Source organism: Lineus longissimus, chromosome 2, assembly GCF_910592395.1.
Source record: "Lineus longissimus chromosome 2, tnLinLong1.2, whole genome shotgun sequence".
NCBI lineage: Eukaryota > Metazoa > Nemertea > Pilidiophora > Heteronemertea > Lineidae > Lineus > Lineus longissimus.
This window is the reverse complement of record NC_088309.1, coordinates 1,821,362-1,846,524: the sequence shown is the minus strand read 5'-3', so window position 1 is coordinate 1,846,524 and position 25,163 is coordinate 1,821,362. Positions and strand designations below refer to the sequence as shown.

The following is a 25,163-nucleotide window of genomic DNA, read 5'->3' as shown; positions in this document are numbered from 1 at the left end:
TGTATTGTTTCGATCATCGCAAATTTGCCTGAAAAGGCAAGTTTTCTTAGGTACCGGTACGGCAGTGGCGTACGTCTTTTTCATTGAAACGACTTCGCACAACCGGCACCGGCACATATCGTCGGTGATGATGGAGATGGCGGTAGCCGGTACATATTCAGCATGGTTCACTAGCAGTTCAATGTGCCCATGACGTGACGAGAGCAAATCTCACGGGTGGGGCGGAAATCCAACATATTGCTGACATCATCGGCGCCAACAACTATTACTTTTGACCCTGCCACAGACTTTCAAAACTATTTTTTGATTGACTCTGACCCTGCTGACTTCGATTTTTAAAAACTTATGGCTGCGGGACATGGCTGCGGGACATGATGATGACGAAGAATAGGCCTACATATCTCTCAGATGATCACAGTCACTTGAGTTTACATTGTTTATCACCAGTATGAATCCATATCCGATTCCTCAGATGATCATATTCACCTGAGTTCCCATTGAATGGTTTATCACCAGTATGAATCCTTGCTAACAGAAGCCCAAGGCTTAGAACTCCATGGCCGCATGGTTGCGGGACATGATGATGATGATGAATAGGCCTACACATATCTCAGATGATCACAGTCACTTGAGTTTACATTGTTTATCATTAGTATGAATCCATATCCGATTCCTCAGATGATCACATTCACCTGAGTTCCCATTGAATGGTTTATCACCAGTATGAATCCTTGCTAACAGAAGCCCAAGGCTTAGAACTCCATGGCCGCATGGTTGCGGGACATGATGATGATGATGAATAGGCCTACACATATCTCAGATGATCACAGTCACTTGAGTTTACATTGTTTATCACTAGTATGAATCCATATCCGATTCCTCAGATGATCACATTCACCTGAGTTCCCATTGAATGGTTCATCACCAGTATGAATTCTGGCTAACAGAAGCCCAAGGCTGGCCTCTCCCCCTCCCCCCCCCCCCCCCCCCCCCCCCCCCCCCCCCCCAGGACCCCCTTTACAAATCCCACAGTGGGTCATCCCTTTCACGTGCGCATTCGTATTTCCCGCATATAGCGGTTCTTCACGTGACTTCACGTCGTTTCGTTTTCACTGCCACAACCTCAACTAATGGTGGCGTCATCTGTTACCAGAGGAACTCCGACATCCCTCAATGACAATGTGTGGACATTGAAGATGCAACAAATCGCCAAAATATTGCAATGATTTTTCGCTTTTTTTTGGATGCTGCAGCTGTCCTGGTTTTTAGAGCTTTTATGTTAAAATGATGTGAACCTGAACAGATAAAAATTGTGGGTCGTAAACACTTGGTAAGTCGCCTGTGGATTGACTGTGCAAACGGCTGGAAGGTTATGTACATTATTAAAATGAATAGTTACTGGATCCGCTCACGAATGAGATACTCAGATAGGCCTATACACCTTTCCAGAAATGGGGCGCTGAGTGTCCGAAATAGTGATGTCACAAGGGGAAACTAGGCCTTATGGTGGTGGGACAAAGGAGATAGTCATGGTTGACCAACATACTTGAATGCCTTTAATGACGGACAAGGCCAAGAGGGATCAAAAAGGTTAGTTCAAATGCAAGCCACCAATTTCGGGAAGCATGTATAGTTGTCGTCTCGCCAGAAACAGAGAAGGTGGTTCTGAGCTGCAACACACAAGCAGCTTACCAGGAGTTTGATAAAGAAGGAGACACACTTCACCACTTCACTTAGTGTAAACATGTAATAATACCTCCATGGTTTATAATAATCTCTACCCAATAGCAGCTGAGTACTTGCATGTATTCAGTTTATTATCTCACTTTCCTTACTCTGTCTTTCCAGGCTCCCCAACGGGCCAACCACCATGTGGAATCTCATCCTCTACTGTATTGCTGTGGTCGTGGGGCTCTTCCTCATTTACCTCTTCGACCCAAAGTCAGAGAAACTCACAGAGGAAGAAAAAGTTGCCAAGAAACGCAAGGATGATTACCAGAAGAGTAGTTTCTTTGCCGTACTTGGACTGAGCAAGGATGATTTTCTGCATTTCAAGGCATTTGAGGATCACTTTGAGACATTCCAGGATGTGAGTCGAGCATGTAAGCGGGCAGGTTTGGAGAATGTTAACCTTGTGATTGGGGTCGACTTTACTGCAAGTAATGAATGGCAAGGCAGGAAGACATTTGGCGGTAACAGCTTGCACAAAATCGTTGCTGGTAAAACATATAATCCATATCAAAAAGTTATAAGTATCCTCTCGCAAGCCCTGGAGCCATTCATTGCAGAGAATGCAATCAGTGCCTACGGTTTTGGCGACTCACACACAACAGACCAGGATGTGTTCCCTTTCATCGGTGACGATAACGAGTGTGGGTCCTTTGAGGACATCTTGGACATTTACAACAAAATTGCAGCCAGAATATCTCTGAGTGGACCAACAAGTTTTGCACCTTTGATCTATAGATGTATTGAGATGGCAAAAGTAAAGAAACAATATCATATCTTGGTGATCATCGCAGACGGACAAGTAAACGAGGAACAACCGACAATCAATGCCATTGTTGATGCGTCTGCTTTCCCGATCAGTATCATCGTGGTTGGCGTTGGTGATGGCCCATGGGACATCATGGAAGAGTTTGATAATCATTTGCCAAGACGCAAGTTCGATAATTTTCAGTTTGTTGATTATCACAAGGTGACTTTGAAGGCTAAGAATCCAGATGCTGCGTTTGCCCTACATGCTTTGATGGAGGTGCCGGACCAGTACAAGACAATCAAGATGCTGTCATACCTAACTGGGAAAGAAACAGATGTTTAGTGTCATTATCATTATCAAGTTGCATTATCATAATTAAAAAATGTTTCCATGTTTACACAATATTTGGGTGTGTGGACAGCAGATACCCAACTTAAAAAATCCTTCTCTGTGTTCAAACAACAAACTTTACTTTTACTGTAGGAGTATTAAATTGGTGGTGGAAAGTCATGGGCTACACTACATAAAATATTCACATTGTAATTTATTATTAGGAATAGGATAGAGTGAAATATATTTTTCTAGTCAGAGTAGATACTTATAAAAATTACTGGTACTGGGTTGCTCCACGTCCAACATTACATAGGGTGAATGAGATCAGATAGATAAACATAGCGTTGGGTGGTGTTGGGAGAAAACTGAGTTTGTCACATTTGTTGATTGACACTGAGGTCTTCAAAAAACCTCAAGTAGGCCATGGTCCAAGTGAACAGCGTTGGATGGTTAGAGGGGGACAGAAGTCGAGAGCTTTGAGGTCCAATTGGTATCATTGATAGATGACTTGCTACTAGTAGAATGCACAGTTAGGGGTCTCGGATGTGTTCATGTGTATGTATATATCTTTCCATGTCTTCTCCATGGGATGTCTGTAAATGTCATAGTGTACCTTTTCTTGCCATACATGTGCATCTCCCTATACATGACAGAATTTCTGCAGTCCAGTTTTGAAGTATGTGGTTGTTTTCCACTGTTATTAGTGTGAGTGTTTTGACATAGGTGATATTGTTGTAGATTACTTTGATACAACTAGGTATTGTGTTGTGCATGTATATGAAAGGGGATAGAGGCAGGAGCTTGGAGGTCAAATTAAAAGTCTTCAGGTGACTATTGTACGCATCTAAATAGGAAATCAGGGGCCTGTGTTGTTTTTGTATGTTCCTTGTACAAGCGTGAATAGTTTTGATGTACTGTGAGATAGGAGAGACTCCTATCAGCGACTTAGTGTAACTTAATCTGACCTACCTGGCTGCTACCTTTAGTCTCCCTTTAAAAACTAGCTCAGTTTTCTATCTGTCCACGTGAATTTTATATGTCTAGACTATTTCAGTCCCGCAATCTGGTCTATCATTTTGGGAGATTGATATCCTTGTGATTTTCTCATATCATATAATTAGCTGTGATTCTACTTTTCTTATAAATCCTTTTTGATTCCACTATTTAACATGTGTACTTATGATGGCATTGACTTAAAAACTGTATGCTTTGTTTTATAGTTTATAGCGCTGAATTTGAGGAATTTCTCGAGATAATGCCCTAATGATAATTACAAAGTTCCTGAGCAAAGGTTGGTTCTTGGACACATTTTGAAGATAGTTGAAACAGTTACTTCATAAACAATTTTTTCGATACTTTTGGATGTACAACTGTAGTGCCACATCTACATGAACTCTGTGGCAATTATTTGTGCTAGCCCGGCATCTTGTGGCACTCCTCTTTTGAGTTTCGCACAAACTGTAATGCAATGAGTTGCTATTTAGCATTTAGCCACGATACTAGTGGTCTTTGCTGTGATTCTCTGTGTTAGGCCTGCTCTTTACATTCTGTCTCCAGTATTTGCAAGGCTCTAAATATTTGCTTTGGGTATTCTATCTGTAGGGCTGATCTGATGTCTTAGTTTTCTGTGATAAATTGCATTTGATTTAAGTAGTCGAATGTAGGTTGAGAGAGTTATCATTTGTAAGAGGCTGTTTTTAGTATCTCTTCACAACACACTTCCACAACAAATAAAGGCTTATTCTTGAGGACTTTTATTTACCATGTTATCTTACATTAACAATTATTAGGAGGAAATCAGTGGGGTTTTTTAACTGATTGTCTTGATATGGTCCTATCAACTGTCTCTGGGTTACTTAAAACAATGTCTGGTTGACTTAGTGATTAAAAAGTTTCTTGTACAACTGGCTAAATGATGCCAGTAGTGGTGGAGGTGAATAGTGCCTGTCTGGGATAGTGGACACCAATATTTTTGGCATTGACAACTTCAGATACTTTCTTTTTTCATTCTCAATCTTAGTCTATTACAATTTTATTCACATCGATTCACTATTACCGTTATATGAACCAAGTGTAGATGGTGTGGGACAGTTCAATCACTTGTAGTGTTTATTTTTCAAAATATATTTATTTGCATTATCATCTGTTCTTTATTGGTTTTTGCTTGTTGTAAACACTTTGAAGGAGGGTCACAGGAACAATTTGCTATCATGAAGACGCAGACACTTCATGGTGAACATATCCCAACTCTTAGTGTCCCAAGGACAAAGTCACAATCTGGCAAGATTTGAGCACTCCAAGGCAGACATCCCTTACGAAAAAGATCTCAATTTACCATGCTCCACATGGTGAATTCAGTGTGTTTACCATGCTCACCATGGTAAATATTTCTCACCATCCCAATTCACCATGGTGAAGTGCTGTCAGTTTACTATGGTGAAATTGAGACATTTTTCCCAAGTGGACAGCTGACAAACATCTGTTGTCACAATCATTTGTTCCCCATCCATATACTGATGCAATTTATTCTGCCGTGTGGTGATCAAGATCCCTCCCCTCGGCTGCCGCCCCCTTCCCCACCTGAAAAGAAAGTCTGGTTGGGATACCCCCGGTGATATCCATACTTCGGTATTGCAGGAATACAGTTCTGGTGGTGCCGGTGCATGTTGTTTCTGAGCCAACAATCAGTATACGTGGTGAAACATAGGTGGCACTGATGGTTGAAAGGATATAGTCTACTGCATGAATCACATCATAAGCAGATAAACGAATACTGTGTTCCGCATTTGTTGGGAGTTTTCTCCATCATGGCAGAGAATGGTGGCCTTGATTTCGTGTTGGGGATCGATTTGGGCACAACCACTGTCAAAGTGGCATTAGTAGATAGTAAAGATAACACTGTTGTGCAGACTTTATCAAGGGAAACCAAGGCAACTGTTCCCAATGATTTAGGTCCTCTGGGTGATGAGCAGGATCCAGAACGTGTCCTTACTGCACTGCAGTTCTGTGTATCAGGCCTTCCTAAAGAAAAGTTACTCCGCGTCAGTCGGGTTGGCATCTCCGGGCAGATGCACGGCATTATATTCTGGAAGTCCCGAGCAGGATGGACCCAGAATAACTTCGGAAGGTTTGACCCAGATAAAACGAGTCAACTTTTTACGTGGCAGGACGGGAGATGCACAAAAGATTTCTTAAGTAAACTACCGGAGCCCGACTCGCATTTGCGGTTAGCCACAGGAATGGGCTGTGCAACAGTTTTCTGGTTTATGGAAAATAAACCGTCTTTTCTCGAGGATTATGACTGCGCTGGGACGATTCAAGACTTTGTTGTCGCAATGTTGTGTCATTTAGAACGACCCGTCATGTCCATCCAGAATGCCGCCAGTTGGGGATACTTCGACACAGTTTCCAAGCAGTGGAATAGTGAAAGGTAGGCCGGATCGATAAACCTAGTACAAGAAAATCGTACTACAGGAGCTGTGACAAAGAGTTTTACTATAGACTAGAGCGTTTAAAACGGTTTGCTTCACAAAGTTCCATCTGAGTGGGTTCGACCCCAAACAATTGGCACCGTTTTGCAGGTGGTTGGGAAAAAGCTGCATTGACTCCGATTTTGAACTCGGAGGGGGTTTGCATCATTGGAGTGCACTGCCTGGAATTCATCAATCTCGCCTCCAGTTCAAGATAAAAGTCCCAAAGCATTAGTCCAGTCCGTTCTGTCAATTTGATATGGCCCCCTTTAGCCCAAGCTTAGAGTAGTCTAATTACTCTAAGACCCAAGGCAGTATCTGAATGTAGGTAATCTTTATTCCTAAGGTATACAAATCTGTTCCAACCAATCTTTTTGCATGAACTAGTTCATACACACATTGTTTAAGAGTAAGTGCTTTAATGGTGGTTTCCATCATAATGAAACATACCTCTGGCATAGGTTGATCTCTGTATGGTATTTATTACGACAACAAGCTTGTCTAAGTCGTGATTGGTTTCCTTTAACATCCCAAGGGCATGTTTAATGGAATGGTTTTATGGCAGTTTCATTCCATTACTGGCTATAGGACTTCCATCAAAGTAATTGCCTGCTGGGGAGAACATATTTCTGCACTTTTCGGCCTCCATTTAAATGAAATCGCTATGGTTGCCATGGAAATCGGTAAGCTCTAATTTGAAATGTCAACGTTTTATCTCAAATGGCTTCCCGTATTAACTAATTGAATTTGAGATCATTTTGAATTGATCTGCGGACGGGGGGGGGGGGGGGGGGGGGGGTGAATGGGGTAAGGGGTTCGGAGTCAGTGACATAAAGTTATAACACTTCCTGTTCCAAACACCAATCATTATGTTAAAGTGGCCAAGCCGAAACCAAATGAAGGAATCTAACCAGCGTTATGAATAAAATGCAACAAGTAGGCCAACTGCAGAATTTCTACCCATGCTGGATGATTGTCCAATGAGACAATTGTTCAAGGCTTGATTCATCAATCATAAGAAACTAGCCATCAGCAGATACTTCGAAATGGCACCAGCCATGCCAGTGGTCAATCGAAGACAGTGATGTATGAATTACGTGCGGGGAAAGAGCCTGCACTTGCCCCATTCCTCTTGTCGTGTTTGTCACTGCAGATCTTGTCTTGTTTGTGCCTATCCAAGGCATAACTTGGTGGGTTATAGGAACCCCTGGCATGCCTGAAGGTCATCGCAGATCTCAGTGATATTGCATACCTTCATTATAGTACTGTTTCTACAATATTGACGCAATCAGTGTGAAGAATCAATAAAAAGTTAATATTGCGTCCTTGACTACACCTGGCAACCTGGATCACTTTCCCGGGGGGGGGGGATTGGTAAATTAAGTCTTATCGACAGCATACCTCCACTAAGGTCAAAAGACCTGATGAGGCATACCCCTCTTCAGGATTGTGACACAGATTGAACTGGTCAATGGTGCAGTGATGGATCTGGTGTGCCCGTGTGAAGCCGATGTCTTATCTTGTGATATGGTGTATGAGCCATTGATCAATCTGTCTCAGTTGCTATCCCTGGGGTCTTAACATTGGTAATGGAATGCATGGTCCTTTATCATTAACCCTTGTCATTGTGCTGGCCTTCAGCTGTCTCGTCATTCGTGTCTTATCTCAACTATTCAGGCTTATGCCATACGACTTATTGAAACACGACCCAGTCCCCTAACTAACTGTGCATGTGTCACCTTAAGACCACCATTGACCCATAGCTTCTGCTGATAGTGCCCCTTTAAGAGTAATGTTTCCTGTTTCCATGATTTATGATGCTGGGACTGTTGTTATTATAACTTATCAATACTATTCAATCTGTATCCGATTTACTCTTGAGAACTGGGTCTCAAGCTTTTGATATTGCTGTGTGCCCAATGCTTAGTGTTTTAATGAGTAATGTTTACTTCACAGTTCATGGAGTAGACCAGACATGCCAGAGGCATGTTAATACCAACATCATTGCAAACAATCCAACCAGAATTAAAGGGAGTCTTTGGGTAGCTGTCAGGTAGGCCAGATAAAGGTACACAAAAACGCCAACAGGGGTCTTTCCTACATTGCTCTATACTGAAACTGTTCACCTTGCACCAGGAAGATATGCATCCTTTAACAAAACACAATCTAGTCCCCTTACTGTATAGAGGTGAACGACCCATTTCTGACTCCAACTTTGCAGCTGCTATGAGGCTGAATTCGCATCACTGTCACCCTTTCTAAGACTAAGAGCCTTCCACCCTTGCCCTTTAGTATCTGCTGTTTAATTTCCTGTAAACATAATGTCATGCAGCCTCTGACACGCTCCTCATTTCGTGTACCATTGATTCCTCTGGCAGCGTGGTCAAAGAATTAATTGGCAGTCGGCAGAGTGATGAAGCTGTCACCTATTTTCTATTTTTATGGTCAGCCTCATTAACTGGAAGAAGATTGATTCTGCTGTCAATTAATAGTATTAGTAAATTGTTCTGAGTCTGTGTATTGGTATTCTAGGACCTGAGTATGGCTTCAGCAAGTCAGTGGACGCGCTATCTATTCGACCTTTAGTGCAATAAAACTGTGCATTTCTTTTCTTTAAAATGTAGAAACTGCCTTTTATAATGATAACCAGATGGAAATATCTTCATTTTGATACTAAAGATTGCAGATGTCTTCTCCTCCAAGGCATGACACGCTACATGAGATGAGGGATGAGAATTTTACATGCCAAGCTACAGTTTATAAACACCAGTAGGATATATCGGCCCACACTGTTACCGATGCTTTGATGAATTGTTCATTTTGTATCTTACAGATTATCAGCTGCTGGTTTCCCAATCCACTTCTTACCAAAAGTCTGTGATACAGGAACATTAGTCGGCCACCTCGAGTGTGCATGGTACAATAACCCTTTTTAACATGCCAAGCTATAGTTAAACACCAGTTGGATTATCGGCCCACACTGTTACCGATGCTTAGATGAATTGTTCATTTTGTATCTTACAGATTATCAGCTGCTGGTTTCCCAATCCACTTCTTACCAAAAGTCTGTGATACAGGAACATTAGTCGGCCACCTCGAGTGTGCATGGTACAATATCCCTGAGGGGACACCGATTGGTGCTGCTTTTGGTGATCTTCAGTGCTCAATGTACTCTAGCCTTCAACAAGAACATGATGCAGGTGAGAAGCTTTCTGTGCATACAACCGATCTGGAAAACTGCGGACCCCTAACGAAAATACTCATCTCCTTCCACTAAGACGATTTGAGAGCAAGAGGACAGCCACAATTCCTTGCCACTTGTGTCTCGATTTTTGCTGTCATTGCCCTTCAAGTGGTTGTTGTTTTGTCTGTTGCAGTGCTCAACATCAGTACGTCAGCTCAGTTAGCATTCCAAATGCCAACAGACTTCGTCCCTCCTTCCACGAACCCTGACGATACCATAAACTACTTCCCTTACTTCAATGATCGCTACTTGGCGGTAGCTGCCAGTCTAACTGGGGGTAACACCATGGCTGCATTTGTCAAGATGTTACAACAGTGGACGCATGCACTGGGTAAGTCTGATATGTTGGGGCATGATCTGACAAAGACTGGTCTCCTTAGCGTCGGTCAGCATCCAGTCTAAGAGAAGGAAACCATGGTGGAGAAGTTGCTCATGAACCTTGGACGGCAAGACAGCTAGGAGAAGGAGACTCTGAAATCAAACCCAGCTACCGCAGTCTGAAGGGACCAGCCAATCTGACCTGGAATCAAATCTGGTCCCTTTGCAGTTAAAGTGTCTTTTCATTCCATGCTCCGTGTTCCTTGTCTTTAATACTTTCCTTTATTCTGCAGGCTTGGGTGTACCAGAGAATAAAATCTGGGAACGTGTCCTCGCATTGGGTCAGGAGTGCCACGACACCGACTTAGAGATAGTTCCAACCATCTACGGCGAGCGCCACAAACCCGACCAGCACGCATCCGTCACACATATATCAACCCTGAATTTGACCTTGGGGAGTGTCTACCGGTCACTTTGTCGTGGGATTATCTCGAACTTGTATAGTATGATGTCATCCGAGTTTCTAATTGGATCAAATATCAAGCGGATAGTTGGAAGTGGATCTGCTTTGACTAAAAACTGTGTTCTCCAGGAGGAAGTGGAGGGACACTACAAGCTCCCTGTTACCTATGGCAACGGTGTGGATGCGGCAGTAGGTGCTGCACTAGTCATCCTCAAACATTGATGACCATTAACCCTTTTTGAACCTTATGAATTCATATAGTGCCAATTTGATACCTCACTGTGTGAATGTCTAGGCTAGTGTGATTGTGGATACAGCCTTGGCTAGTGTGGTTGGGCATACAGCCACATATTTAAAGATCTTTCAAATATCTCACATTCGGACAATGGATCACATTTGGAAAATGTAAAAGTTGGATGGCTTATTGCTGCTATAAGCAAGAGAAAATTGCCTGTCTGCTTGTTCTTGTGATATGCAATAAAATTAGGGTGGTTTGTTGCACTTTGAAGGGATGACCGATTTCTGTCTCTGGGAATTTTTCCAATATTTGTCGCATGCACGTCACTGAGTTAACAATACCTAGTCTGCAGGTCTTTAGTACTGCTTCGAGTGTTGACCATGAAATATTATTTAGTGTCACTCAAAGTGGAAAGGAGCTCAACTTCTGCGCTCTTCACGATTAACTTCTATATCCTCTTATAGAGGAATAAGTTGTATTGTACATACATGTAATGAGCACTTATGAACCTAGATTTCATTTCTAGGACCACCGTACTGTCAATACTGTCTCGTTTTATAAATTTCTCAATAAAAATCTATAGACATTTTCAATGTGGTGGTCGGTTGATTCTTTCCATGCATAGTTGGAACATCAAGTGCCTAAGAAAATAGGCTGCCAATGCCAGGGGGTGGTAAAGAGGAGCTCGCTTTATGTTGCTTCCTCCAGGGTTGGGACTGTCCTGGGAGAGGTGCCTTGAAACTTCATGGTTTAAAATTCACTCAATTTTGATGTGCTCGTGAGCATGAGCAGATCTATCAATTAGTAGATGTTTTAAAACCCTCGATTGGTCAAGATGAGGAGAGGTTGATAACCACAGACCATGGTCTCCAGGTCCGGGGTGAATTCAAGAAAGATTGACACGGTCAATGTGAGTGTGAAGCTGTCCTAATGCATTTTCTGTTGGCCTCCTTGTAATTTTACCCAATTCTCCCGAAATGGAAAAACCGAGGTTGACCCCTCTTTCTTGCACTTGCAATGTCAATTGAAAATCACTCTTGAATCAACACAGCAGGGAGGTGACGCTTTGAGCATTGGGCGTCCAGGAAAGGTGCCCTCCAAGTCTAATATGGATTGATCGATTGAATGATAACCACATTCTATTTATATATATATACAGCTTTCATTTTAATGAAGTGAAATGATACAATGGATGTACACTAAAGTAGACTTTTTCAACTGTACAAAACAATATTGAGAGTTCACCATTACACATCATGAGGCATCCCCTGACGTAACACATAAAAGTACAACTGACGTGGCAATCGGTGTGCGACATCAGAACCAGTGTGTGACGTCACACTCTGTTTTCAATATCAGGTTGTCCAATGGAAAGAATCTTATAAACCATGCCACCAGCAAGATTACATGAGGTGGACTGATGTCGAAGCATCTCTAGCGTAGATTAATGTTACTGTTGGCATTGATCTACTTGGCAGTATCGATGGTGATTAACTATCAATGTTGTCAGTCATGTCTTGATTATATACATGCACCAGGGTGGATCCAGGATTAACTCCCCAAGGCTTCAATATAACAAATAAGGGATTTCTCCTGATTGCAGGTCTCTGCGATCACAGATCCTTGTTGTTAATACCTTCGATGACCAACCACAAATGAGTGATTTTTGACACATGCGGTCGCAGTGATTAAAATGGCTCACTTGCAGGGCACAGTGGCCCCTCTCAAAGTTAATGAATGGGACTATCAATCACCGACTATGGTCGTCATCTTATGACAAGGATGAGAGAACATTGCACAGGACCATAGTGGGTTAATCTTGAATCCATCCATTTCTCTATGTATCTTATACACATATATATCTTTATATCCGTATATGTGCGGACCCTAGGGTCGATTTGTCACTTGACTGCCAATAGACATTTAGCTATTTTTCATTTACACTAGCCAAAAATCAAAGATGGTCCCATATCTCTAAGTACCAGTACAGTACTTATGCTGCCCTCTCAAAAAGGTATCAACAGTCTCCAATGTCAAAGGCCTACAGTGTTCATGTTCACGGTATTTTCCAGTGGCACAGGTATTAACATTGCTGTAGTGAAGTTATCATGATAATACTTTGCATTTACTGGGTTTGTATATCAGTCTACAGCCCTGTTTAAATACTGTGGAGACGCTATTTGGTGTGTCTGTTTCACATTTCACCATGATCATGACAGCAACTCTACTTTGCCCATTGAGCCTCAAATGCAGAGACTGTGATCATCAAATCTAATCTGAGTCCTCTTCATCTCCATAATCGGTCGCATTTTGCTGTGGCTTCACTGAAAAGATGAAAAGATTGAGGATATAACAGTAATAGAGACAAGTCGTTTCGAAGAGACTCTTAGCTTAGAATCATTGTCCCCTCTGCCACAGTAACAGTACATCACCCTCACCGTCAACTACAAGAGGATCTCCATGTCGTCACATCTGCACTGCAAACTATAGGGTTTGACTGTTTGAGGCATGTCCTTTATTTACAAGAATGACTGAACTACTCGGCAATGTTTGAAGTTGGCTGACAACACCTCTAACACAGTTGGTATAAGAATGTAAACCCAAACTTTAGCTCTGAGCAAAGCTTCTACATGTGGCACTTCTCAAATTGCCAGACAACAGTGCTGTGGTTTGTTTGGAGAGTGATCACAGAGGTGATTCTCCAAGATGCAAAACTGGCCTGTGGGCTATACATGCAGGTAGGTTAAAGACCCAATGGAGGAAACGGTGAAAGGAAGACTCCAAGCTCCTCAGATGCTCAAGCCTCAAGATGCAAAACTGGCCTGTCGGGTTCAAAGGGTTAATGACATTGAGTTAGTGCATAACATAAAAAAACACATACCTTTAGCTAAGATAAGAGCTTTTGTCTCTGGACTCTTAGCTAAGTCTAAGGCACTCTTTTTATCATTGTTAAGTAAATCAGTCCTAGCACCTCTGTTAAGTAACTCCTCCACGATGTGAGGGTGGCCTTTCCAAGCAGCAGAATGGAGCGGGGTGTCTCCAAGTTTGTTCTGAAACAACAAAGATTCCTGTTTATCTGGATTGCCAAATAAATCAGCCAAACACAACATTTTGCACAAACCCATAATTTCCTTGTTCAAATTTGTCTGAACGTAAAATTATCAAACCAGGAACATATATTAGATTCACTTTTAATAATGACATCCTAAAACTAGTTGGGAAAAAGTCCAAAATATACAAAGTGTTCAAACAAGAAGGTTTGTCACGCAGTTCTTCCTCATGAAGTGGGTACGTTCTCTCCATAATGCGGCCTGTCACAATGGCCTACATCCATTTTTTTCACATGGCTGACAATAAATACGTCTTGTGACCTACCTGCACATTTATCTGACAGTTGGGCACTGCCAATAGTGCTTGAAGACAATCCATGTGTCCTCCATGTGACGCCCAGTGGATTGCCGTGGAACCAGCTTTGTCAAGCCCATTCACTGAAACCTGTAAATTGAAGATGGAAGCCCACTTGAAAGAAAGCTTTTTGATGTGACGTCGCAAGTTAATATCTTTCATAAAAGTTCAAATTGAACCAAATACTACAGCATCAAATCAAAATTACTTCAGCAAGAAACCAAAACCAGTCAAAAATCAAGGTTCTGATTTTATTCCACCTTGCAACACAGATACACAAATTTTGGATTTAACAATCAATTCAGACATTCAGACATACCTTATTTCTGAGACACTCCTGTAAGAAGGGCAAATTGCCTCTTTTGGCTCCTTCATGAAGAGGGTTGTCAACAGTTTCAGTACCTTCCTCAACTGAAAGGAGAGCAAAAACAAGATACTGTCAGAAGTGAACTCTTCTTCATAGGTTGATGGGCACAGACCCTGAGCTAGAGCTACAAGAGGGTAAATTGGAATCTCCCTTATGGAAACATTTGTCAGCAGGAAACCTTGACTTTCAATCAAGTCCAGGATGAGCTATGTACTTATTTCGACAAAATGGCAGAGAATGTTATGATTCAATCTCAGTTTGATATACAAGGTCTCACCATAATTGCTGGGGACTAACCCCTCTTTGCCTCCACATCTGGCCTTCCACCAACCTCCTTCATTCATGTCTGTGATGTAGAGAAGGTCACCTTCATCAAATGACAGCTCATCATTCTGAAGTAAATAAGAAATATTTGAATCTATATTACAGGAGAGAAACATCACAATTCAACTACCGGCACAGCTGGTGGAATCATCATGTTGTCGGCCTTCACGAATACATTTTTACTCTGCTTACTCATGTCAGTTCATGTCATCCCCATAGCAGGGCATTGTTCTCTCCAATCTGGTATATCGTTTGCCTCGAAACAATAAAACGAAACAAATAAATTGATCTGCAGATCATAATCAAATCTCCTCGCTGTTAATTGAAAATCTGAATCTTTCTATTGAATGATGTGGGGGTACATGTATGAACTTGTATTACCTGTTGGGCTTCGTAATTATAAACTGCCCGGACCACTTTCACCTGACCTGAATTGAGAATTAAATTACATGCAAGTCAATTTGAATGAAAGTGGAATTCTCTGGATAACGTGCCAGGCAATGTACATTTCATTGAACTTCGACTGGAAGATAAGCCTATGTTCGTAAACAGTGGTGGTGTTGTCTAAACTTGTGTCTTCTATATTTTTATTGTGGAGACTCAAAACATGATAACATGACGAGGTAGATAGAATCACAGATGATGATTGGACAGACATTGATAAGGTGGTGTCCATGCGGCGGCCGGCTTGATAGATCCATGCACTTGATTGGGAACAACGTTTACATAAAGTAGTGTTGGCAGTCATCACGTCAACATGCATTTTTCAGTACTGTTATTATGTGACGTGACGCGACGTCTTCGTAAACATTGTTCCCAATCAAGTGCATCGATCTATAGACAATATTACACCAAGTGTCGAAGTGACACTGTTGCACTGTCGAACTGACAGTATCACTGCTCAGTCATGGTTCACTTGACTTGACTTGACAGATGGGGTGTACTGAACCAATGCCAATGGTCTGCTGCTCCATTGTCCTTCACCCACTGAAATTTGACTTGAGACTTGACTCGAGTCGAGATTGCATGACTGCTGAGACTGAGACAGACACACACACGCACAGTGAGGGAGTGAGTGGACTTTTGAGATGGTCAACATAGGACAGGTCGGCTAACTTTGCTTTATTTACATTCACATTCAGACATTGTTCGGATTACAATGGCAATATGTTAAAACACATTACTTACCAGGTCTTGGAACAGGTCTGGGAGGTGCTGGACGTGTAGGTGCTCGCTGCATTTTAATCACGTAAAACCAAGTATGAATTAAGATGAAAATAAGCTTAGGCCTAACTAAAACTTGAAACCAGGAAGGAAGTTTACAAGTGGACTGTTGCAACAAAATCTGTAAGGCAATAAATTCATAATTTGACTAATCTGTGCCAAATAATCGAATAATCTTGGAAATATGGTTTTAACCGTTATATATGGTACGGTATTGGTTTTGTGAATAAAATATTTATGGTTACTGCAAGAATCCAGGGGCTGGACACCGGAAGCAGACGCCCCCTAATCTATAGTTCATGACGAGTGAAATGCCGTCAAGTGCCAGTCTCTGTAATGAATGATAGAAGAGACTGGCGAGAGTCTAGTAAAACACGTGACCGGACACCGGAAGCTGACGCCCCAAATCTAGTTCATGACGAGTGAAATGCCGTCAAGTACCAGTCTCTGTATTGAGTGAATGAGTTATACCGCACCATTAGAAGTTTTGCCATCAAATTCAACTTTTTTCAAAGAAACAACAATTTGCAAGTGAAGAGTTCGTATCATACCACATATTCAAGCCAAAAACTCAAACTAAAAGAGATGAAACAAATGAAATCATCCTTATTGTGTGTAGGATTTCGGCGAATAGTTTCCTATGGAACGCCATCACAAGCAAATGTGCTTAGTTGTTTGTCTAAGGCGAAGCCAAAGGCAAAGGTGAGGATCTTACTGCTCATTTTTTGACTGTGGAAGATAGACATGATAGATCAGTCATATTTTGCTGCCAGATTAATATTATTGGAATAACTGTTCTCAAAATATTCAAATATTTTGTATATGGGAATGCCGATGACGATTGACGTTGACGCCAATGATGGCCAATGTGCCAATGGCAATGGTGATTTTTCTGAAATACAAGAGACTCTTTTACCCCAGACGCAGGCGGATGAAGCTTGTGGCCAGCAGTGGCTTCTTCCGCTGCCTGGTGTAAGTTCCTCTATGAACTTTGGTTTTGGTTCTTCCATTTCATCTCCATAATAGCCTATGGCATAGGCCTACCATGATTTTCCTGATGATAAAACAAATTCTTTCAGAGGTCTAAAAGTGTGCATTGACGGATAGAATGTCCTTCAATCTGCTTGGAGAATGGTCGACATACATACTTGATACCAAGTCCAAAATGGCATTACATTAATTTTGTTGTCAATTTTCAGGTGTCAACAACAAGGGCATTTAGCTCATCAACCGCATCCGAGATGAAGACCAAACCATTATTGAATCGCCCGGAGTATGACTGGCTGTTCCTATGTAATCCTGCCTTCACTGAAGAACTTGAACAAAACATAGTATACAGGAAAGGTGTCGGAGACATCAGGAAAGTTCTTGAACTGTACAAAAAACTTGAGAGTACTACTAAAGATGCCGATGCAGACACAATTAAAGAAGAGCTATTGGATGCAGCGTCTCACCTCCCAAATATATCTCACCCATCATCTCCTGTTGGGGAGGAAAGTTGTGCAGAAGTTGTTGACACTTTTGGTACGAAGAGAGACTTTAGCTTTCAACCCAAGGGTGTGGTGGAACTGGGTGCTTATCTGGGCATTCTCAGGACAAAAGATTTAGGTTTGACGACTGGTCAAAGGACATACTACTTCATTGGTGCCTTAGCCAAATTAGAACAGGCCTTGATTCAGTATTCTTTAGATAAACTTGTCAACAGTGGGTTTACTCTTGTATCTGTCCCAGATTTGATCGCGCCAGAGATCATTGAAGCATGTGGCTTCAACACGACTGGCACAAGGACACAGGTTTATAAACTAGGTACACGCCATGGAGACATGTGTTTGGCAGGCACTGCTGAGATGTCTTTGGCTGGCATGTTCATGAATAAAGTCCTCCAGGACACGGAGCTACCGAAAAAAGTAGCGGCAGTGAGTCGTTGCTATCGTGCAGAGACGTCAAGCGTTGAGGAAGAATCCGGTATTTACCGAGTTCACCACTTCACGAAAGTTGAAATGTTTGGTGTGACTGCCAATGAGTCGGGAGAAGAAAGTGAGGCACTATTCAATGAGTTTGTGGATATTCAGAAAGAACTGTTCGCGGGACTTGGGTTGAATTTTCAGATTCTTAATATGCCTACTCAGGAGCTAGGTGCACCTGCCTACAAGAAATATGATATTGAGGCTTGGATGCCCCATAAGAAATTCTATGGCGAGATTTCAAGCACATCTAATTGCACTGATTATCAAAGTAGACGATTGCATATGAAATATGTTGATGATCGTTATGCTGTTCATCATGTCCACACTGTCAACGGTACTGCCTGTGCCATCCCTCGGATGGTTATGGCTGTTCTGGAGAACTATCAGAATAAAGATGGCTCAATTACTGTTCCCGAGAGACTTGTGGAGTACATGGGAATGGACAGGATAGTAAAAGACTGTGAACCACCCATCATGCAATGGATTAAAAAAGTAAAGAAGACTTGATTATAAGTTTGGTGTCATAAAGTACTTGGCACATTTGCCTAGCTCTCAATAAGCTATGCCCGCTTATCTGTGTGCTCCAGGTATCAATTACTATCCATCCTCTTGCAATGCAGGACCTACAACACGACTTCTCCTTACGCGAGGGAGCAAGTATGTATCAAGTGAAATGGCCTGATATTGTCAGGATGAGTACTATCGTACTAGAGGAGAAGCATTTGAAGTAGGGCTCACAGAGAGACTTCAACTTGCAGATAATACAGCTTCACAGAAAAGACAATGAAAAAGATTTTAAATTCATTACATTGTATTACTACAGTTCTGCTCATTCTTTTATTTACAAAAACAAGGAATAAATGAAATTACTTTTCCTTATGTGTGGCCTTATCTATCTGCTATAATAATGTAAAGATTTAGGAGTATCAAAAACATGTATCTCAGGATGGCGGAGAAGGGGCAGGGGCAAATGCCCCCCCTTCCCCCTGAAGTAAAAAATTGATTTTGACCCTAAATCATTATGTATGGCATGACAATAATTTGTGTAATCAAATGGGCCCTCTCTCTGGATCATCTCCCAACGAGACCAGAATTGAACTGTCCTTGGAATCCTGGGATTCTAATCTCCCATATGATACCTCACTGTCTCCAGAATATGCTCTGTTGATGAAAGTACTATTGTCATCCAAATATGCATTGTCTTCATCATCCAAAGTGTCGACGAAACTTCTTGACCTTGCCATGCGTCTTCTGGCGACTTCCTCGCGGTGTTGTTTGCGTCTGATGTGAATAACACCTAAAACTATGACGATGACTATTATGAGGATGGCTACACCACCGCCAACTCCCCCGGCAATGGCACCAGTGTTTCCTTGGCTCGATACAACTGGTGCTGTTTTGCCACCAGTATCCTCTTGAGTTGTGGTGATCAATGGTTCCGGGCTTGTTGTAGTTGGAGAAGGGGGCCGTTTTGTTGTAGGTGCTGTACTTGGTGAGGAAGTTGGCATAGCCGGTGATGATGTCTGCATAGTTGCCGATGCTGATGGCATAGCTGGTGATGATGTCTGCATAGTTGCCGATGCTGATGGCATTGTTGGTGAGGATGTTGGCACTGATGGTGAGGAAGCTGGCATTGTTTGAGATGACACTATTTGAGAAGAAGATGGCATTGTTGGTGTTGAAGTTGGAAATATTGTTGACATTGTTGCTGATGAATATGGTATTGATGATGGTGAGGAAGTTTGCAGTGTTCCAGGTGGCACTGACATTGTTTGTGATGAAGTTGGCATTGTTTGAGATGATGATGGCACTGTTTGAGATGAAAATGGCATTGTCGGGGATGAATTTGGCATTGTTGGGGAAGAAGTTGGCACTGTGGTTGATGAAGAAGGCATTGTTGGAGATGATGATGTCGCTGATGGTGAGGTAGCTGGCATAGTTTGAGATGACACTATTTGAGAAGAAGATGGCATTGTTGGTGTTGAAGTTGGAAATAATGTTGACATTGTTGCTGATGAATATGGTATTGATGGTGAGGAAGTTTGCAGTGTTCCAGGTGACACTGACATTGTTTGTGATGAAGTTGGCATTGTTTGAGATGATGATGGCACTGTTTGAGAAGAAAATGGCATTATCGGGGATGAATTTGGCATTGTTGGGGAAGAAGTTGGCTTTGTTGGTGACGACGATTGCATTGCTTGGGACGAGGATGGCATTGTTGGGGAAGAAGTTGGCTTTTTTGAGGATGAAGTTGTCTTTATTGGGGATGAGGATATCATTGTGGATGATGAAGTTGGAATTGTTGGTGATGAAGTTAACGTTTTTGGTGATGAAGTTGGCATTGTTGGGGATGAAGTTGGCCTTGTTGGGGATGAAGTTGGTGATGAAGTAGGCATTGCTGATGATGAAGTAGGCATTTTTGGTGATGAAGTAGGCATTGTTGGGGATGAAGTTGGCATTGTTGGGGATGAAGTTGGAGATGAAGTTGGCACAGTTGGTGATGAAGTAGGCATTGTTGGTGATGAAGTTGGGATTTTTGGGGATGAAGTTGGCATTGTCAGGGATGAAGTTGGAATGGTTGGGGATGATGATGGCATTGTTGGTGTTGTCATGGTAACACTGGCAAACACCTCATCACAGAAAACACCTGAAACAAAGGTAGACATCAGATTAGAATATGATAAGTATTGCTCTTGTATATTAAGTAATCATCATTTACTTCCTAAATTGTATCTTCATGCCAGTCATTTTCAATCGATGCTGAATATATCAATGTCAAAATCTAATTTTAATGGACTGATGAAAGCCAATTCCCTGGCCAACAATTATACCGTCCCAACTCGGACAACTTGAGAATGCTTACCTGTCCATCCTGGATCACAGTTGCATTGAAAACCAAGGGTCTCGGAGCAGCTTCCATGATAGCACGGGGATAGTGAACATGCTGTAAGAAAGCAAAAATCAAAAATAAACCCAGAATCAAAATGATAAGGACAGGAGATGTCAGATCGGTCGTCTTTCCGTATCTGCTACTATCTTATTGACCACCAATGTTTTTATATATCATCAAGATTTAACCCGGCTATGTTTTAAAGGCAGTATAGACCATGAGGTTCAGGATGCGAATCCACGTGCATTAGTTCTCGTGCTGTGTCGGAGTCCTCCGTTTCCTTTGATTCCTGTATTAGGATATGGCTGACCTAGGCGAGGACGCTGGCCTGGGGCTGAAGTGAAAGTGTCCGGACTCTCTCAGACACACAACAGTTGTATCATATATTCACTCACCACATCCTGTCCAGACGAAATCCAATATGTATGAATTCGTAGCCCCTTGCGAGGTGTGGACGGCTTGAAATATCACCTGAAATAAGAAGAGGAAAACTATAATAACCCTAGTGTTTTATTCTTAGATAATCTGTCCTGTTTCATACACACCTTGCAGCACTATTTGCAGCATAGATGCATCTGAATAATTTAGAATGTAGTTATGACAAAATTTAGAATGTTTTACATCATATTGTTGCATGTGACATGTTGGCTTAGCAACACCAAACCTGTGACTGCCCATCATATTTGCCACTGTGGTAGAGTCAGATGATCAATCAACATCATAGCTACCTGGAAATCTCCTCCGGATGTGTAAGGACGAATATCTATCCTCTCCTTGTTCCAGCGGTCCCCCTGTGCTCCTGTCACACTGAAAATATTGTCCGTAGCCCTGGTGTCTGTCTTGACCAACATCACTGTAAAGTCAGAGCCAGTTTTGTCCGAGTTGAAGTAGTAGGCAAACTCAAGGCGGCAAACTTTGGTAAGGACAGGAGATGTCAGATTAGTTGTCGTTCCGTATCTGCCGCTGAAGTAACCCATCTTCGCATACATAGTGTAACCTAGATAGAGAAGAAGAAGCAGTGAAGATAGTTTAAGGGCAGGTCTATTTGAGATTTCGTAAAAGTTCAAATTGAAAATCAAGTTGTGAAGAACATGTACTCAGGAGTAAAATTCGAGCTGGCCAGCCGTCCTACTAAACCTGGTTGTGCCAATTGGGAATACTGTCAGAACGGTAATCACTGTCTACCAGTATATAATCCAATGCTCATGCCGCAGACAGAGTTTGAAGTACAAACCCTATTTCAAGGAGATGGCAAATCTTCCACTGACTGTCTTCCTGACGTGTTTAACTTTACAAAGGCGTTTTCACCTGGTCACACCTGCCCAAAAAGTTCTACTTGTTTTTCGTAAGGCTTACCATTTGCATCCCCGGTGCTGTCCGCGCTTGGTTTCTTCAGTCCAAGGCTGCTGGAAGACACCTGGTCGCGTCTCCACAGGAAACCAGAATCCTCTGATGTCACAATGTAGCCGCATGTGTCACTGTTGAAGTTGCATGTTGTCCCGAGAGGAGCAATCTTTATCTCGCAATTTGTCCCACCAAAATCTGCCTGGCAGCTGCAGGAATAACCGACACTGTTCGTCTGGCAGGACCCTCCGTTAAGGCAAGGTTGCAAGGCCAAGCACATGTTTATGATACTGTCGCAATCATAACCACCGTAGCCAAGCGCACACATACAGCTGTAACCTGACTCTGTCCCGAGACATGTCGCGCCGTTCTTGCACGGTTGGTTGTTACATGGGTCCACAGCCTGGCAGAACTGTCCGAGGTACCCACTTGGGCAGGTACACTTAGCTACTCCGCCTGTGCTCTGACAAGTGGCACCATTCTGGCAGGGACCGTTGACGCATGCATCGGAACCAACATCTTTGCTACAAAATACCCCTGAAAAAAAGAATGACAAAATCAAACGTTGATGCTGATGTTATTGATTGAAATGTTGCAACGGTGTCCAAGACATCATACACCCATATACTGACAAAAGTATGGATACCAATAGCGAACACCAGCAAAACAGGTTAGAACAGTCTTCGTCATAAAACATCATATGTCATAATCATTTCTGCACATCTGAATGAGGCAAAGCAATCCGTCCTCGACGACAACAGCAGACGTACAACGAAATTGCAAGTCGTCTGCGTTAGACCTTCTTCCGAAAGCAATGAATGCGAAGGGTTATGACATTGTCCTCGGTTAGAAATTACATTCAAATACAGAGTATTCCTGAGATTCAAATATCCTTCCAGCACACTGAGAGTCCCTCCTCATGCGAAAAATAGGTAGGAGACACGACGAGGACTCGGTTGTTCCAAATAGCACTATAGATGCATTGGGATTTGTGACGGGTAAACGATACTGCCATCGGGACAAGTCCTCTCCTTACCTGCCCAGCCCTGGTCACAATTACATTGGAAGTCGTCTGTCCCGACCGAGGCGCAGGTACCATGTTCACATGGGGAGTCGGAACAATCTGAAATGAAAGACAGACAGAAGTGGCAGAGAACAAGGAAAGAATGAGGTAGGGTACTGTGTGTTTATCTGTCCTTTCCAACAGGTAGAAACCCTTGCGATAGTTGGCTCCCGAGGGAGGGGAGGGAAGAGACGATATGCTGACTCGTCTGCTTATAGACAGCGGTTGGCCAAGCTCCACGCCCTTAGCTGAATACCGCACGATCAATGCAAGCAGTCTGCCTACTGGGAGATTGGTAGGTCTGTTTCTCAGATGCTTTGAGACAAAATTAGTACGAAAGAATGCCCATTACATGGTTAGGACTGTGTTGGTTAGTTTATCTCAGCCAAAATCAAATTAGCCATATATATTTGTCCGCGACTTGATTCATTAATCTTGACTTACCGCATCCTGCCCTGACGTAGTCGAGAATGTACGAATTACTGTCGCCTCGGCTGGTATGCGTCGCCGACACTATCACCTATGTGGAAAGTAATTATTGCAGTTGTGTTAATCAAGTACGCCTGGCACAACCGAAACTGTCTCTGGCTTGATCGAGACAATAATGTAGTCAGTTGTAACATCATAACCATAAGGACTATACAAAAAAACCTCACAATCCTTAAGATGTCACAGCCACGATGATCACTGATATAGGACAGCATATGCAGGCATAGCATAAACAGAGATGGTCCTCAATCGGCAAATTTGTCCTGTGGCGGCCACCTGCCAATGCATTCCTTTATGTCGTGACCACGTATGACGGCCAATGGCAGTGCAATACAATTGGCAACGTCATAATGTGACGTCAGTGAAGAACATCTATAGCCTCTTAGCCTTACCTGAAAGTCACCTCCCATGGTCTGAGGGCGAATATTTAAGCTTGCCTGGTTCCACTGCGGGCCCTGCTGACCCGATACATCCACTACATTCTCGATGTAACCATCCTGAGGACGGACAACGAACACCTCGAAACGGGAGCCTGATTTGGCGGAGTCGAAGTAGTATGCCAGCTGGAGACGGCAGGACCGGGTGAAGACGGGAGATGTTAGGTTGGTTGTCTTTCCAAATCTGCTGCTTGTGTAGCTGAGTTTCGCATACATGGTGTAGCCTAAAAGATGAGGAACGATGCATTTACAAACTAAAAAGCTGTATGGGTGGTGTCACGTGGTTGTGACAATGTTACATGTTCCTTTGGGCGGAATCGTTTTATGGCTTCTGTCTCATTTCTACCACTATAATTCCTAAGACCTGGTCTTTAGACATGCTTGGTGCAACTTACCATCTGTACTCCCCGTGCTGTCGGATGTTGGTCTCTGCAAGCCAAGGTTTCGCGACGACACTAGTTCTCTTTTCCACTCAAAACCCGAGTCCTCTGAGATCACGGCATATCCGCACGTGTCCTGGGAGAAGTCACAGTTGTAAGATAGACTGACACTCTCTTGGACTGCGAACAAAAAAGTTATCAGAATTGCACAACCTATCATACAAAGTTATTAGACGACACACTGCGCTATAGCGGGACTCATTTATATTTTTTTACCATTCAGTACTGTACCCTAGGCAGTCCTTTCATAATGTGCCTTTCACCCTTATTGACAAAAACGCTTGTGTTTGGTGTGATTATATTTGATAATCTTCGATTCGGAATTTAAGAGTAAGGAACTGAATACCAAATATGGGGAGACTGGCCTCTTTAGCTTTTTCAGGCAACCAATCTAGAGAAACCCAGCCACTGGTCGCCGAACGTCTTTTGACAGCCAAATATTTTCTAATTAACCAGTTGATCTCATATTTTCTTACCGATTATGCCGAGTATAACTAAAAGGAGGATAGAATTCTGCATAGTGGAGAATCGTCACGGTTGTCCTGAAAGTAGAGTCATACATCACTATTCCAGATGCTGAACTTATGCCGTTATAACATAGGCCAGCTGTTGCATGATTATTCTGTGGGGGCGCTTGATTGCCAGGTAAAAGGACATATAGTAGCCGG

At 42.5% G+C, this 25,163-nt stretch overlaps 5 protein-coding genes across 5 annotated transcripts; 3 read left to right on the top strand and 2 right to left on the bottom strand.

The window, feature by feature from the left end:
* Nucleotides 1-1,186: 1,186 nt before the first annotated feature.
* On the top strand, nt 1,187-4,942 carry LOC135483492 (uncharacterized). The gene is made up of 2 exons (XM_064764447.1): nt 1,187-1,330; nt 1,849-4,942. The coding sequence occupies exon 2, from the start codon at nt 1,871-1,873 to the stop codon at nt 2,819-2,821; it is 951 nt and encodes a 316-aa protein (XP_064620517.1). The 5' UTR covers nt 1,187-1,330; nt 1,849-1,870; the 3' UTR covers nt 2,822-4,942.
* Nucleotides 4,943-5,584: 642 nt separating this feature from the next.
* Nucleotides 5,585-11,138, top strand: LOC135483491 (sedoheptulokinase-like). Its single transcript, XM_064764446.1, has 4 exons — nt 5,585-6,242; nt 9,307-9,482; nt 9,660-9,857; nt 10,138-11,138. The coding sequence occupies exons 1-4, from the start codon at nt 5,620-5,622 to the stop codon at nt 10,527-10,529; spliced, it is 1,389 nt and encodes a 462-aa protein (XP_064620516.1). The 5' UTR covers nt 5,585-5,619; the 3' UTR covers nt 10,530-11,138.
* A 561-nt stretch (nt 11,139-11,699) lies between these two features.
* On the bottom strand, nt 11,700-16,156 carry LOC135483490 (osteoclast-stimulating factor 1-like). Its single transcript, XM_064764445.1, has 7 exons — nt 15,830-16,156; nt 15,023-15,069; nt 14,595-14,709; nt 14,270-14,361; nt 13,921-14,040; nt 13,427-13,595; nt 11,700-12,869 (listed from the first exon to the last, which is right to left on the bottom strand). The coding sequence occupies exons 1-7, from the start codon at nt 15,879-15,881 to the stop codon at nt 12,817-12,819; spliced, it is 648 nt and encodes a 215-aa protein (XP_064620515.1). The 5' UTR covers nt 15,882-16,156; the 3' UTR covers nt 11,700-12,816.
* Nucleotides 16,157-16,308: 152 nt separating this feature from the next.
* On the top strand, nt 16,309-18,680 carry LOC135483489 (serine--tRNA ligase, mitochondrial-like). The gene is made up of 2 exons (XM_064764444.1): nt 16,309-16,567; nt 17,065-18,680. Exons 1-2 carry the CDS (start codon nt 16,451-16,453, stop codon nt 18,337-18,339), a joined length of 1,392 nt encoding a protein of 463 aa, XP_064620514.1. The 5' UTR covers nt 16,309-16,450; the 3' UTR covers nt 18,340-18,680.
* Nucleotides 18,681-20,554: 1,874 nt separating this feature from the next.
* LOC135483442 (uncharacterized) lies at nt 20,555-22,138 on the bottom strand. The gene is made up of 5 exons (XM_064764386.1): nt 22,079-22,138; nt 21,451-21,719; nt 21,118-21,193; nt 20,696-20,776; nt 20,555-20,592 (listed from the first exon to the last, which is right to left on the bottom strand). Exons 2-5 carry the CDS (start codon nt 21,709-21,711, stop codon nt 20,555-20,557), a joined length of 456 nt encoding a protein of 151 aa, XP_064620456.1. The 5' UTR covers nt 21,712-21,719; nt 22,079-22,138.
* Between the last annotated feature and the right edge of the window lie 3,025 nt (nt 22,139-25,163).